The sequence below is a fragment of the Elephas maximus genome, chromosome 27 (genome assembly GCF_024166365.1).
Source record: "Elephas maximus indicus isolate mEleMax1 chromosome 27, mEleMax1 primary haplotype, whole genome shotgun sequence".
NCBI classification, from domain to species: domain Eukaryota; kingdom Metazoa; phylum Chordata; class Mammalia; order Proboscidea; family Elephantidae; genus Elephas; species Elephas maximus.
In genome coordinates, this window is record NC_064845.1 from 7,903,404 (window position 1) to 7,918,935 (window position 15,532).

The 15,532-nt window shown below is 45.8% G+C and overlaps 1 protein-coding gene across 2 annotated transcripts in view; it reads left to right on the plus strand.

The window, feature by feature from the left end:
* The window catches only part of OSBPL10 (oxysterol binding protein like 10), a 324,062-nt gene extending 312,576 nt beyond the window's left edge, over positions 1-11,486 (plus strand). The window contains exons 9-12 of one of the 2 annotated variants that reach the window (XM_049871176.1): positions 3,390-3,576; positions 4,338-4,520; positions 8,360-8,513; positions 10,247-11,486. In XM_049871176.1, coding sequence (XP_049727133.1) covers positions 3,390-3,576; positions 4,338-4,520; positions 8,360-8,513; positions 10,247-10,291 — 569 coding nt within the window. In that variant the 3' untranslated portion in view covers positions 10,292-11,486. Of the gene's footprint in view, positions 1-3,389; positions 3,577-4,337; positions 4,521-8,359; positions 8,514-8,909; positions 10,188-10,246 lie in introns of those variants that run through there. The other variant, XM_049871175.1, reaches the window with a different exon arrangement.
* Positions 11,487-15,532: the final 4,046 nt, after the last annotated feature.

Here is a 15,532-nt window from a genome sequence, read left to right on the forward strand (position 1 = left end):
GGGACTTTGAAGCAAGATGGCTGGCAGCCTGCCTTAGAGTGGGGGAGGGGCTAGATGCCAGGGGCCTCTCAGTTGCCAAGGTCTCTGAGTCTGTGATGTTGTAGGGGACACTCAAGGGGTAGAACTGGGACAGGAAGAGGCATCCCAGGTGGCCTCTCTCTTCAACTTTCACACCTAGTTCTTAAGTGTCATCTCATGTCTATATTTGGCCTTAGCTGGGTTACCTCATCTGCCCAAGCAACCCAATTTAAGGAAGTCAGACACCAAGTGGGCTTGGAAACAGAATATTTCAGACCTGACCATTCTCCTCCAGGGGTCCTGATCAGAAACTGTAAAGAATGAAACACCAGCACCATCCCATCTTCTCATGGACACCGTGGCCCTCCCTTAAATGCATGGGATAGGAAAACCAAAAAAAAAACCATACCCATTGCTGTCGAGTCGATTCCAACTCATAGCAACCCTATAGGACAGAGCAGAACTGCCACGTGGAGTTTCCAAGGAGCACCTGGTAGACTCAAACTGCTGACCTTTTGGCTAGCAGCTGTAGCACTTAACCACTACGCCATCAGGGTTTCCATGGGATGGGAAGGGGGCTTAAAAGTCATCTGGGGCAGTTCTACTATCTGAAGTGTGTGTATAGGGAGGGGGATGAGTGTCAGAGTGAGAGCAGTAGGTGGCCCGGGGCTTTACTTTTAGGGAGCAAAGTTAACTCGAGAGCTGCAGCAAATCAGAGTAGGGGAGGTGGGGGAGAAGTCTCATCTGTTCAGATATTCCATGTATTTGGTGTAGTGGAGTCATGTCATTGGGGCATTGAAGTTACACGGATTCAGTTATATCCTGACCAGAGAGAGAGAGAAGGCTTTAAATGCTGCTGAAGCGTCTGTTCTTTAAGCCCTCGTGATTGTCAGGGGCCCACAGATCTGCTTTTCTTTGGTGATCTCAGGTCCACCTGTACGTCTCATGGTGTGGGCCTCCCACCGCACAGTGGGTGATGAAGACCCCTACACATAAGCCAGTGTTTCACCTTGAGTTTACAAGATCAGGGATATATTTTGGTAGGTGGGGAGAACTGAATTGGATGGACTTGACTGAGAGTGAGGTTGGTAGTTCCAGAGAAGTCTGTTGTTGTTAGGTGTGGTGGAGTGGGTTCCGACTCATAGTGACCGTACGTACAACGGAACGAACAAAACACTGCCCAGTCTTGCATCATCCTCACAATTGTTGCTATGCTGGAGCCCACTGTTGTAGCCACTGTGTAAATCCATCTTGTCGAGGGTTTTCTTTTTTACTGACCTTCTACCTTACCAAGCATGGTGTCCTTCTCCAAGGACTGGTCCCTCCTGATAACATGTCTAAAGGATGAGTCCAGAAGATTATATATACTGCACTTCGTGGGCAATTAAGGAATTTCCAAGGGTAAATAGAATTATAGTTGAATGCACCTCGGTATTGACTTTAGAAACCAACCGTGATCACGACTCCTGTGGACACACTAGCCCATCTCTCCTCTGGTTCCCTTGGCAAGCTCCCTGTACTGGAGGACATACACATACTGTGGGGCAAATTCTAGCTTTAATTGATTGAGATACTTGTTTAGCCTGACAGAAGTGCTGACCTTCCGAGTTTCGGTTTCCTTTTGCCTCCTAGGGTAGGTGTGTGGGTTAAAGGAGACAGGGCGCATGCAGCCCCCAGGAGTATCTGGCAGCCAGAACATGCTCACACATGGGGGCGTTGACCCGCCTCCTCTCACATGGCGGTAGAGAAACCCCAAGCCCAGCGAGAGAAAGTCACTAACCACTTCTGGCTGCATGTGCCTGATTAAAGGGCAGATCTATCCTTCCTGGGGCTCACAGTGCCATGGTTAATCATCTGACCTGAAATGAGCTGGAGTAGAGCTCTTGGGGTGGGGGGGGGGGGCACATTTCTTAGAGCTAAAGCCCCGGAGAGGCAGAGTGGAACACTGAGAAGGTGCTTTAATGGGGTACATCTTAGAAAGCCTGGAGCACTGGCTCTCAGGGCCTCCATCAGCCTGTGTGGGGCCTTGTGTGCATTAACAGTGGTGCTCCCTGTGCATGGAAGCAGCCCTGGGGGTGCCCAACTTGAAAGCAAGACAAGGGCTAGATTTTGGTTTCCTTTGCAGGCTCCTCCTGAGTGTGGTGCACAAACTATACGGCGGCCCTGGGGCTTTGTAAGTTTTTGGTGGGGTTGGAGGGGCATCATATCAGCCTTTGAGAACCTGGTTAAAGCCATGGCCCATTTCTCTAGAAAAATAGACCAACCCACATTCTCGGGCCTTGTTTCAAGAGGATCACACCTACTCCAAGCCTAATGCTTAGATCCTAGGCTTGAGAGCCCTGGAGGTGGGTAGATGGTGATGTCAAGCTCCTGCTCTTGGCCAGGGCTTTGAACCCGTCAGTTCTTTTTCAAACCTCAGCTGAGAATTTGCATTTCTAACAAGTTCACAGGCCTTACCACTGCTGCTGGTTAGGGACCAATTCTGTGAACCACTAGTAGAGCAGCGGTTCTCAAAATTTGTTATACATAAGAATCACCCAGGGATCTTGTTAAACTATAGATTCTGGTTCAGTGTATCTGGGGTGCAAAGGCAAATGCTTAGCAGGGTTTTGAACCAGAATGAACCTGTTGGAAGCCCTGCTCTTGTCACAGGTCTCCCCTGGGTACTTGGGAGCACCTGCCTGTGTTTTGGGAAACCAGCCAAAACTGATTTCTCTAGCTTCATGAGAACCACTGAGGTTGACTCTGTTGTTCTCAGGACAAAGACAACTCCTTAGCATGCTCTTTAGAAGTTTAAAAGACAGGGTCTGATGCCTGTTACCATGGCCAGCCTCCACACCAACATACTTCACCTCCGGTGCCCCACGTGGGCCCTTTTTTCCAGCCCCTTCATGCTCACAGGCCCCCTTCCCACCACGGGGCGTTTGCTTGTGCGGTTCCCTCTGCATGAAATGCTCTTTCTTACTCAGCTCTTTCTCAGGTCAAGCATCACTTCTTCAGAGAAACCTTCCTGTTGAGGTCAGCTCCTCCAGTTGGAGGCATCCATGTCCCTGGGTGTGTCTCCCTCCTTACCTTTATCACAGTTATAACTTTGTATTCATTTGGTGATTAATAATGTCTGCCTTTCTCTTCTGTTCGCTGAAGGCAGAAACTGGGTCTGTCTTAGTCGTTGGTATATTCTCGGTGTCTTGCACAGTGCCTGGTACACAATGAATAACATGATGTATGAATGGCTGACCTGTGCAGAGGTAGGAGATGTGACACCTGTCCCACGACGCTGTTTGGTTTCTCCATCTTCTTGTCATATGGATCCCCAACCACCCTTTTCCCACGTCTGTGTGCCTAACTCTTGCCTCTTCTCTCCCCTGGAGGTGTGCTGAGGCTCCTGGACCTTGGGGAGGAGTACGTGTTCACCCTGCCCAGTGCCTACGCACGTTCCATTCTCACCATCCCATGGGTGGAGCTCGGAGGAAAAGTCAGCATCAACTGCGCCAAGACCGGGTACTCGGCGACGGTGATTTTCCACACGAAGCCTTTCTATGGAGGGAAGGTCCACAGGTAGGCAGCCAAGGGCTTGCAGAGACAAAGCCAGGGAGGCTCCACCTTTGCCCTGGCTGCTTTCTTGCATTAGAATATGGAGTATCCAGTATTGAGATGAGATGGAATTCAAGATGTTAGCTGAGAATATTTCCGTGAGCTTTGAGGCATTTAACCTGTATAAGCAATCTGTGACTTTGTTCTTGGGAAATGTTCATCTGCATATCACAGGTTGTTAATGAGTCTTTCGCCTTCCTGATGCTGCAGTCTTCTTCACAGTCCAGCTTCTCGGATTTGCTCAGCATATAGATAAAATAAGTATGGTGAAAGGATACAACCCTGATGCACACCTTTCCTGCTTTTTACCCATGCAGCGTCCCCTTATTTGTTCGAATGACTGCCTCTTGGTCTATGTACAGGTTCCTCGTGAGCACAATTAAGTGTTCTGGAATTTCCATTTTGTAATGTTATCCATAATTCGTTATGATCCACACAGTCAAATGCCTTTGCATAGTCGGTAAAACACAGGTAAACAGCTTTCTGGTACATTACTAGTAACTAATCTATAGTCTTTATTCAGAGTTTACCAGTTTCTCCCCCAGTGTCATTTTTCTGTTCATAATGTTAGGTCATATCTTAAGAGCTAGTATGGGAGCAACACTGCAAAAAGAATTCTCCCTTTCGCCTTAAAAAATCTCCTCTAAATAGGAGAGTGTACCTTTTGAAGTCTCTGTTTTGATAATCTAGCAAAGTATGTTCATTTGACTCATTAATTAATCCAGGGTCACAGCAGAAGTGAAGCACAATCCAACCAACACCATTGTCTGTAAAGCCCACGGGGAATGGAATGGTACCTTAGAGTTTACCTACAGCAACGGAGAGACCAAAGTCATCGACACGACCACATTGCCCGTGTACCCTAAGAAGATCAGACCTCTTGAGAAGCAGGGACCCATGGAGTCCAGGTGGGAATCACACTGTTTCTCTCTCCAGCTTAGCTGTCCTCAGAGCTGGACACAAGTGACAGAGGAGAAGTCTTTGAATAATCAGCCAAATACTGTGTTCTTCTGACTCCTTTAAATGTTTGGATTTTCTTCTTTGTGTCACTAGGGGTAAAGACTTTGTAGCTTTCAGTTTATTATTCTGTGGTTAGGGGGAGGAGTGTAAAGATAGTCTACGGCTGACTTTTAATGCCTGCCCTGAAAGAGTCTGTCAGCTCCACTGGTCTGTTGCTTGATTGCAAAGTTAGAGTTGAAGTCAAAGAACTGTGCAGTGAATCAATGAGGTAATATTTTTTGTTATCAGCCTAGCAAAGCAATAAAAATTTAAAAAATGAAAAAATTCAGTGCTGGCAAGGATGTGGCAATCTTTATACCCTGTCCTTCCAATGGGCATGTAAATGGGTACAACCCAGTAGGCTTGTAACTCACCTGCATGGATCAGTAGTTTTAAACTCATGAATTCACTTTAGTCTTGTATTCTACTTCTGGGAATACTAAGGGAAAATTGTTAGGTTCAGAAAAGATTTTTAAACATAAATTTGAGTGTATTTTTTTTTTTAAAGAAAACTAAACAGCAAAAAAAAAAAAAAAAACGAAAGGAACAAAGAATAACCACCTAACTGTCTGAAAATAGGAAAAGGGTTAAGTGAATTATGGAATGTCCACTGCATCAGTATAGCCGTTCTGTGGTGTGACTATAATGCAGCCATTTAAGTGATGTTTATCCAGGGACACAGCAGAATCTTCTTGGAATATTACGTTTTTATTTTTTAATCTATGGAATTGGCGAACTATGACCCAGGGGCCAAATCCAGCATCTGGCTGACTTTTGTAAGTAAAGCTTTATTGGCACACAGCCATGATCATTCATGTTGTCTGTATGTCATCTGTACATACTCACGTGGTCTCTGGCTGTCTTTTTGCTACAATGGCAGAGTTGCATAGCTGCGACGGAGACCTTGTGCTCTGCAAAGCCTGAAATATTTACTATCTGGCCTTTTACAGAAAAAGTTAGCCAATCCCTGCTCTAATCTAAAAGCTCTGTAGAAATATGATGGAGGGTAAAAATGAAATTACAAGTGATGTTTTGAAAGTGTTTGCCGTTGTAAGGAGAGTTCGCACCTGAATAGAAAAAGTGCTTGTTAGGTGGAGACAAAGCAGGATTCAGGCTATGTATGAATAATGCATCGTGACTCAACGTGACAGAAATTAAGCTTCAGTGTCCTGGGCACCTTTGCTTTGTTGTAGGATCAGGACACACTTTCTCGTTAATCGGTTTCTTCAGGCACAGTGAGTGTAACCTTCTCGGTGTCTAAATGGAGAGCCTGACCTCTTGAGTGTTGTTTTTCAGCCCAGCCTGTTAGGCATGGTAGCAAGAAAAAGGGGAAGGCTGTCAGGAGGAAAGAAGTCCACCCCTCGCCCACATTGCCTCTGCTGAGTGTCCCCGGAGTCAGGAGTCTTGGTGGCATTTAGCTCACATCATGACTGTTGTTTTAGCTTGGCTATTGAGAAAAAGCTATGATTACCTTCTACTGTTCCCCCAGGAGGATGAGGCTGGCTTCTCATTATATCTGCTGCCTCAGTCTGTGGGAGTTCAGGATTCAGCCTGGAGTGGAGAGGGAGTCTGGTACAGAGCAGGAGACCAAGGGGCTACCTCCTTATTTTTTTACGTATGTAGAATTTCCTGAAACGTGGAGCTGGGCGATAGGGACATCTAGCCCACTATTTTCTGTGGAGGAAACAGCCCCAAGAAGCAGAGTGTATGGTCAGAGGTCTTCCTTGCTGCTCGGAGCCCACAAGCCCAGTCACCCTGGGATCCGCCTGGCCTTTCCGGCAGAGGCAAGGGAGGGGTCGGCATGGCTGGTGGGGCTGTGGTAGCTGGTGTCTCCGCCCTCACAGTGGTGCCACCTCCTTGAACGGGAACAACTGCTCATTAGGGTGCAGTTCCCCCAGGAGTATCAGCCTAGCTTCTGTCCCCCTCCTATAAATCTCCTCCTGGTGCTCAGAGCCTGGTCTGTGGATGTCCTGCCTTGGCCAGAGCTGCCAGGGCCCCCGTGGTGACAGGCAGAGCCAGTGCCCAGGGATACCAGCCATGCCCTGCCTCGACCACTCACCAGCCCTTTGCCATGATGACCTCCGCTCCTCAGAGGTGGCTCCCCTTGGCTTTGTTTTTGCTTTTCTCACTTTCTCTCACCCCTCCCCACCCTGCAGACTTTTTCCTCTAGCTCAGCATTCAGAGCCTTTCCCACCTGCAGGCTGTCTGGCATCTTGATGCTCTTGGTTGGTTCCCCGTGTTTCTGGGTTTGTGGGCCACCACCCCCTCTAGTCTTCGGGGCTTTCTGCCCTCTCAGCTTAGGACCACTGGCTTATAATGGGGCTCACCATGGGAAGTCCTGCCCGAGAGCACCCCACCACCCTGGCTGTCCTCAACCCAGCCTTTTTCCCTCAGCACCATGATGTATGTTGAAGGTGTGGGTGATGATGAGGACTATGACCAGGCCCCCTCCCTCACTGTTTCCTCCTCTGCCTCAGTTTACTATTTAGGCCAGTCCTTCCTTCTTACATCAGGTATCAGGGCACAGTAGAAAGAGAAAGTGTGGTTGAGGCCAATCCCACCTGGCTTTATATCCCAGTTCCAGAAGTTTCTCCTGCTGTAAAATCGGGCAGGAGTGTCACTCTCCCTGGGTGTCTGTACAGTGGGGTTCAGGGTGGGTCCAGTGGGTGGGCCAACTTTACAGCAGGATCTTGACCGTTGTCAGCTGCTTCCCATGGCTTCTTGCCCTCCTCAGAAGATGCTGCTCCTTGTCCCTGGCAACTGAGCCCCATTTGTCCTTCCCAGTTTGATCATACCAATACTCAGGGCTTCCTTCTGTGGGCAGCTAACCCCTCGTGTGAAGAGAGTCAGGGGTGCTCCACTGTGGAGGTGCTCCCTGGCCCCGGTCTAATAATGGGAGTGTTTGTTCACTGTTAGGTGCAGAGGCAAAATATCCTCAAAGTCAGGTGCCACTGAGAATTCTGATACCTCCCGTTGTGTGAAAGCCCAGTCTCTGACGTATTGAAGTTTGAAGTACACAGGCAATGGACGTTGTCTTTACCCTTCCTGACCTTCTAGAACAGAGTATGAATCAGGGGTGCCCCCGGGAAGCCCCTGCTGAGGAAGCTGCACATCAGATAGGCATGAATTCAGGCTTCTTTCTACAGTGGACGAGGCAGAGAAGTGGCTTTCAGTGCAGATATGTGAAGATGCCAGATCCTGCAGGGCACACACACACGTGTGCACACATGTCTGTAACTCATCATTCTGAGTTCCCTTGTGGGGAAGCATGCATTGTTATTTACCAGCTTGGTGACCTTGGGCTACTTGCTTAATCTTAAGTGAGCCTCAGTTTTCCCCTCTGTAAAGTGGGGATAATAACACAGCATCTATGTCATTGGGTTGTTGTGAGGATTATACACCTATATGCAAAATGCTTAGAAATATGGTGCCGTGAGCGTCTGCTATTACATGTTGTTCGTAGTAGGAGTAACACTACCGCCCGCTACCACCATTACTGTTAGATTTGATCACTAGACACCCAGGGCCCTGAAAAAGCATGTTGCTGGGGTCAGTATTTTTATGGAGACAGCAGACTTGGAGCCAGCAGCAGCCCTGGGCTTCAGTCCTGCCTCTAAGTGCCCCAGAGGTAACTGGAATGAGCTACCCCTATCGCTGGCTGGTCCAGGTTGCTCCCTCCCTCTCAGAGACTGTCATCACGGAGCAGGCTGGCTACCCTGACCGTTTCCTCTCCTGCATGTCTCCCTAGGAACCTCTGGCGGGAGGTGACCCACTACCTGCGTTTGGGGGACATCGATGCAGCCACCGAGCAGAAGCGGCGCCTGGAGGAGAAGCAGCGGGTGGAGGAACGGAAGCGGGAGAACCTCTGCACGCCATGGCAGCCCAAATACTTTGTCCAGGAGGTAACCCAGCTCTCACCCACAGGAGAGCTTGTCCCGCCTTGGAGTAGGGTGCGGGGGGAGAGGCGTCTTGGTTTTGGCTCCAGCTTTGGACTAGATTTTGGGACAGTTTCTCTGCAGCAACTGATATTTCTGGTTGGAAAAGCCCCTCAGCCTGGCCTGGAGGGAGGGAGCCATGGCTTTGCACAGCTGGCTGTTATTCCAAACCCGTTACCTTGTTATCAGTAACCAGATTAGCTGGGAAGCACCTCCCTGCCCATCTCCACACAAGGGTGGCTGCGACCCTCACAGTTGAGAACCACCGTTTCAGAGCTTTGCCTCCTATAGGCCCAATGGGATGGGTCTGCTCTGGAAGGCCAGGGTGCATCCTGCATCTAAGGTGCTGTTGCTGTCACCCAGGAAAGTGGCCTTGGAAGGCAGAACTCCTGTCCACATGACTGCCTACCCGCCAGGCAAGGGGCAGGGCACCAGATACCCAGAGGAGGCCTTTATGCTCTTTGCTTGAAGTTGTCTGTGGAGAAACTGGAGATGTGCTCTGAGAGCAAAACTAGCAGTTACAGAAATACCGGAGCTGCAGTCTTTAAGGCAGGCCCTCAGGAGCCAAGCAAGCTGGTGAGTCTCGGGCGGAAGGGAGAGCCCATATCTAAAGGGGTGGATGCCACTCACCTCCAGGCAATGACAGACTGATCATCCAATTCTTCAACCAGAAATCGGAATTTATGAGAAATCTGACTTTCACATGTTGTGAATAAATTAAAAATATTAAAAAATTTAAAGCCAGCGGGAGTATGTCTGTGAGCCCTCTTTAGCCCATGTGCTGTTGAGTTCTGCTACAAGAAAAGATTACTAGTTGGGATTATTTGTCTAGACATAAGGTTGTGGGGTGAGTCACAGCAACAGTAACTGTCAGCCAGATTTATGACCAAAAGCAAGAAGCAGCCACTGTGTTCCCCAGAGACAGGAGGCTGAAGGGATGGAGTGCCTTCAAGGCTGGACTCTGGTTCAGACAGGAAGGCTGGGGGCAGACTGCCTATGTGTGTCACTGACCGGGGACCCTGTGTGCAGGTCTTGCCAGCTGAGACCACTCGTTTGCTTGGGTTTGATGAAAACCAGTACATTCGTAACAGAAGCCTCGGGTGCGTCTAAAGAATAAAGTTCATCCCAACACCGGAACTGTCAGCATTCAGTTTAGGACATGATTGTGTATATAGTGTTTTGATTCTTGCCTTTTTCTAAAATCTTGATATTTGACTGGTGTCGGAATTATTTGTGACTGCTGGGTGTTCCCCTCCAGGTGGGTGGGTTATGTATGGGTCACTGCGTTGTCCAAATTCCTCATATTCAGGCCTCTTTAGTCTCCATCCGACTGACTGCCTCCTTTTTCTCCTGTCCCTCTGTCTCCATGAGGTTTTTTGCCAAGTAATCTTCCTTGATACAAACCAACAAAATCCCTTTTCTTTTTGTTGTTTTGGTTTACTTCATGTTTTTTTTTCCTTGAAATGCCAAGATACGTATGTAAAGAGCAGCGAGGCTAGGGGGCCGGCGAGTGAGATCACCAGTTCGGCCTGGCTATGAGCTGTCAGGAGCAGGACAGACACAAGATTGGCAGCTGCTTGTCCAGTGCTCTGCTCCCAGCCGGCTCTCTCGGAGTATCAGAGGCCTGGGGAGTACCCTTGCTTCTCTTAAGTTCTCCCCCCGAGAGGTCTCCATGTGATATCTCCCTCCTTCTCTTGCAGGGTGATGGCTGGGTCTATATCAATCCCCTCTGGAAGGCCCACTGATGGGATGGAGATGCAGAGCTTCCCGAAGCAGCCCTGTGTTTGTAGGAATTAAAGTGGTACAGTATCAAGTCTCTGCTGATATTCACTGAAGCCTCTTGCTGTCATCCAAGAAATGGTAACCAAGAGGGGAATTATATACTGTGAAATACGCACCCCCGAAACTCTGCCACGGGATCGAACTTATTCAGGAGCCATTTCGGGCATGTGTGTGGGCTTCTAGCACACTGTATATGTTCACACGCACGCACTATTTACACGTCTGCTGGGTATTTTATATGTGTAAATACTGTGCCCCCAAGGTCTAAGAGGGTAACTATGTGCTCCTTTTTACCAGTGAGGTTTTCTACTTTTCACTCACAAAGACAAAGCTATTCTCACCCAGTCAACTCCTGGCAAAAGAAAGGTGAGTTGGCATGGCTGACATTTCAGAATTGTTGATTCTCACTTCCTCCCCACCCCACCTCAACATTTTGTCTGTCTTCACCTGAGAAAGATAAACTGCTGCTATTTCTTGCTGGATCGGGGGTGAGCAGAAACTTGAAGGTTTAGGCCAGAGTCTTCCAGGCTGGAATGGAACAGCTCTGGGAGAACCTACAGCCAGGTGCCACCCTGGAATTTTCTTCCCCGTCTACTTGCCCTGGAAGCTTTCTGACAATTTCTCTCACTCTCAAAGCACGAGTCACGCACCTTTCAGAGCTGCTGCTTTGTTAGCAGAGAATAAATCATATGGCGCCTTCATTACTTTTGTGTTTTTAAAAAAGGGCTTTAGAAGTTGAATATACACACACGTATGTACCTGCAAACACGCACCACAGCCACAATCTTGTATTTAGTTTGGGGAAAGAGAAAATTTCCTGTGGATTTTTTCTTTTAAATGCACCTCTCTGGTTTGACCCAAACTCTGCAAGAAAACCACTGTGATTAAGATACACATAAGCCTGTGTAAGTGTCCCATGGGTTCAGTTCCCATTCTCAGCCTTTACAAATGAGGTCAAAGAAGTGACTAAAATACAAGGAAAAATGGAAGTATTTGATTTTTGCTCAATGCTTAATTTATTTTTTACTGTACCATTCCAATGATATTTATAAAATTCAGTAGCATGAATGCCTCTCCGTAGTAATAACTGATTTTGTGCCTTTTGTCTGCTTTCTTAAGACCAATTGTTCACACTTTGTAGATATTAGACAAATATATTTCGATTAAATACTTATCTGTGTGTCTATGTTTTTTCAGGAATTCTTAAAAATCCACCAAATATCCATGAAGTGTATTTTCTGTCAAGTTAATAAGAATATTTAACCCATATTCAGTGAGCAGTGTGTTTTGTGATAAAGTCTTTTTTTTTTTTTTTAAGACAGTCGTAATGTAGGCCTGTGCAGGTCCCTAGTCTTAAAACATCTGAGGAAATGGGGTGAAATGCGGCTGATTCACTTCTGAGGGAGAGCAGAGGCTATTTTGAGGGGGAAGAAAAAAAAAAAGTCTAAAAAGTCATCACATCATTGTGGTGCTCTTGGATTATCCAGTCTTAGGCTGAAGGATAAGTAAACCATATGGGAAATAAAATATACTGAAGGTTCACCTTTTCCTTGGTGGTTGGGTAAATGGGTACATTTTGCCTTGTTAAGAAAATGGTGAAAAACCAACTTTAACTGCCATGGTAGTCAAAACAGCCTGGTACTTGGTATGACGACAGACACATGGACCAATGGAACAGAATGGATACTCCAGACATAAATTCACCCCCCTGTCATCAGCTGGTCTTTGACAAAGGACCAAAGTTCATTAAATGGGAAAAAGACAGTCTTTTTAACCAATGGTGCTGGCAAAATTGGATGTCCCTCTGTTAAAAAAAAAAAAAAAAAACAGGACCTATGTCTCACACTATACACAAAAACTAACTCAAAATGGATCAAAGACCTAAATATAAAACTTGATAAAGATCATAGAAGAAAAAATGGGGCCATTAGGGGCCCTAATACATGGCATAAATACAATAAAAACCATAACTAATGATGCATAAACACTAGAAGATAAACTAGATAACTGGGAGCTCCTAAAAATTAAACACGCTCATCAAAAGACTTCACCAAAATAGTAAAAACCTATAGAACCAAAAAATTTTTGGCTATGACACATGACAGAGGTCTATAAAACACATCAATGCCTCAATGGAAACAAACAATCCAATTAAAAAAATGGGCAAAGGATATGAACAGACACTTCAACAAAGAAGATAATTCAGGCAGCTAACACACATGAAGAAATGCAATCATTAGCCATTAGAAAAAGGCAAATCAAAACAGCAATGCTGTATCATCTCAACCCAACATGACTGGCACTAATCAAAAACAAAAAAAATCCAGAAAATAAACACTGGAGAGGTTGCGAGGAGACTGAACTCTTCTGCACTGCTGGTGGGAATGTAAAATGGTACAACCACTGTGGAAAATGATATGCCGCCTCCTCAGAAAACTGGAAATAGAAATACCGTACGATCCAGCAATCCCACACCTAGGAATATATCCTAGAGAAATGAGCCGTCACAAAGAGCTTGACGTCATATGAACAGACATATGCACAGCCATGTTCACTGCAGCACTACAACAGCAAAAAGATGAAAACAATCTAAGTGCCTATCAATGGATAAATGGATAAATTATGGTACACACATGCAGTGGAATACTATGTAACCATAAAGAACCATGACGAATCCATAAGACATCTCACAACATTGATGAATCTGGGAAGCATTATGCTAAATGAAATAAGTCACAAAAGGACAAATACTGTATGAGATCACTATTAAACGTTTATAAACAGAAAAAAATCTTTGATGGTTACAAGGGAGGGGATGTTTGGGGGCAAGAAGTCACTAAGGAGATAGCAGACAAATGTTAACTCTGGTGAAGGGAAAGACAACACGATGTAGAGGTCAGTACAACCTGACCAAGGTGAAGTCACAGAAGATTTCTAGACACATCCAAACACTTCAAGGACCAAGTTGCTGGGGACCATGGTCTCAGAGGACAGCTAGGTCAACTGGCATAACATAGTTCATAAAGAAAATGCTCTACATCCCACTTTGGTGAGTAACGTCTGGAGTCTTAAAAGCTTGCAAGCAGCCATCTAAGGTACATCTATTGGTATCATCCTGTCCAAAGCAAAGAAGAATGAAGAAAACCAAAGTCACAAGGAAGGTATTAGTCCGAAGAACTAATGGACCACATGAGCCACGGCCTCCATCAGCCTGAGCCTAGAAGTACTAGATGGTGCCCTCACAATAGAGGGTCCCAGACAGAGCAGGAGAAAAATGTGGAACAAAATTCAAATCCACAAAAAAGAGAGACCAGAGTTACTGGTCGGACAGGGACTGGAGGAACCCCGGAGACTCTGGCCCCTGGACACCCTGCTAACTCAGAACTGAAGCCACTCCCGAAGTCCATCTTTCAGCCAAAGATTAGACAGGCCTATAAAACAGCAACACGTGAGGAACATGCTACTTAGTTCAACCAAGTATATGAGACCACATGGCCAACACTCGTCCAAAAGCAAAGACGAGAAGGCAGGAAGGGACAGGAATACTGGACCAATAGACACAGGGAACCCGGGGTGGAAAGAAGGAGAGTGCTGACACATTGTGAAGATCACAACCAATGTCACAAAACAATTTGTGTATAAAATTTTGAATGAGAAGTTAATATGTGCTGTAAAATTTCACCTAAAACAAAATTTAAAAAGGTAAAATATCACATAAGCAAAAGACATATTAAACACGCACAACTCCAACAATTATAAACACCTACGTACCCACCGCTCAAGTAAAGAAACATAAGGTTTCCTGTACTTTAAAAGCCACCTCTGTGCCCCTACGTATAGTACCCTCCTCAACAACAGCACTACCGCTGTCTTGGAGTCATCACCCCTTGCTTTTATTTTCACCGTATATACTATTGTATTTCTAAACAATGGGTTTAGTTGTACCTGTTTTTAGACTTTTTACAAGTAGAATCCTACTGTATTATACCATAGCTTGTTTGAGTCAACATTTTGTTTGTAGGTCAGTCCATAGTGCTGAGTTGCTCTATCCGTCGTTAGTCTTGTGTTTGTGATACGTAACACAAGCACAGTACAAAAACCAAATGCAGAGGGTAATGAATTATTTTAAAGCAGAGGTGCGTGTACCTACAACTCAAACAGAACATTGCCATCCAACCCCCTGCATACCCTTTCCTAATCAAAGCCTCCATCTTCCTTGCTTTGCTTTATAACTTTAGCACTTATGTATATATTCCTCAACAAGAGAGTTCTGCCTGCTTTTTGAACTGTATGTAAATTCAATCACATGCTGGCTTTTTATTGTTTTGGAAGATCAGTGCTGTTCTTATAAACTTTATTTCAATTTTTTTCCATTGTAGAATACTCCAATATATGAATATGTTTTTATCCTGTCTACTTCTGACCTTTGAGTTGTTTCCATTTTTTGGTTATCATGAACGATGTTGCTAAGAACATTTCTTGTGTCAGATCTCCGTAACCACACGTGCACGAGTTTGCACTGCCCTGTAGCTCACTGATATTCTGTTTTTCTTTCATTTTTTCCCTCTATTTCATTTTGGATCATTTCTATTGCTGCATCTTCAAGTTCACTTATTCCTCTGCAGTGTATAATCTGTTAATTCTCATCGAGCGCATTTTTCCGTTTCAGTGTGGTTTTCATCCTCAGTTTGGGTCTTTATGTCTTCAGTGTCTTCAGTTAACATGCTCAGTCTTACTTCCGTGAACATCAAGTGTAATAACTATTTTAAATGTCTGTTATCATGTTTTTCTGTTGATGGTTTTTCCTCTTCCTTTTAGGCTGTAATTTCTTCCTTTTGTGCACACCTGGGAATTTTTAATTGGATGCCAGACATTTTGAGTTTTACCTTGTCGGGTGCTGCATTTATATTCCTGTATTCTGGAGCTTTGTACCACGGCACCATTAAATCATGTAGAAACATTTGATCCTTGAGGCTTGGCGTTAAGCTTTGTTTTGCAAGACCAGAGTAGCTTTCCATCTAGATCCAATACTGCCTTGCTACAGAGGCAATGGTGGTATAGCAGTTAAGAGCTTGGCTGCTAACCAAAAGGCTGACAGTTCAAATCCACCAGCTGCTCTTTGGAAACCCTATGGAGCAGTTCTACTCTGTCCTGTAGGGTCGCTATGAGCCAGAACCGACTCGGCGGCATCTAAAAACAAAGGC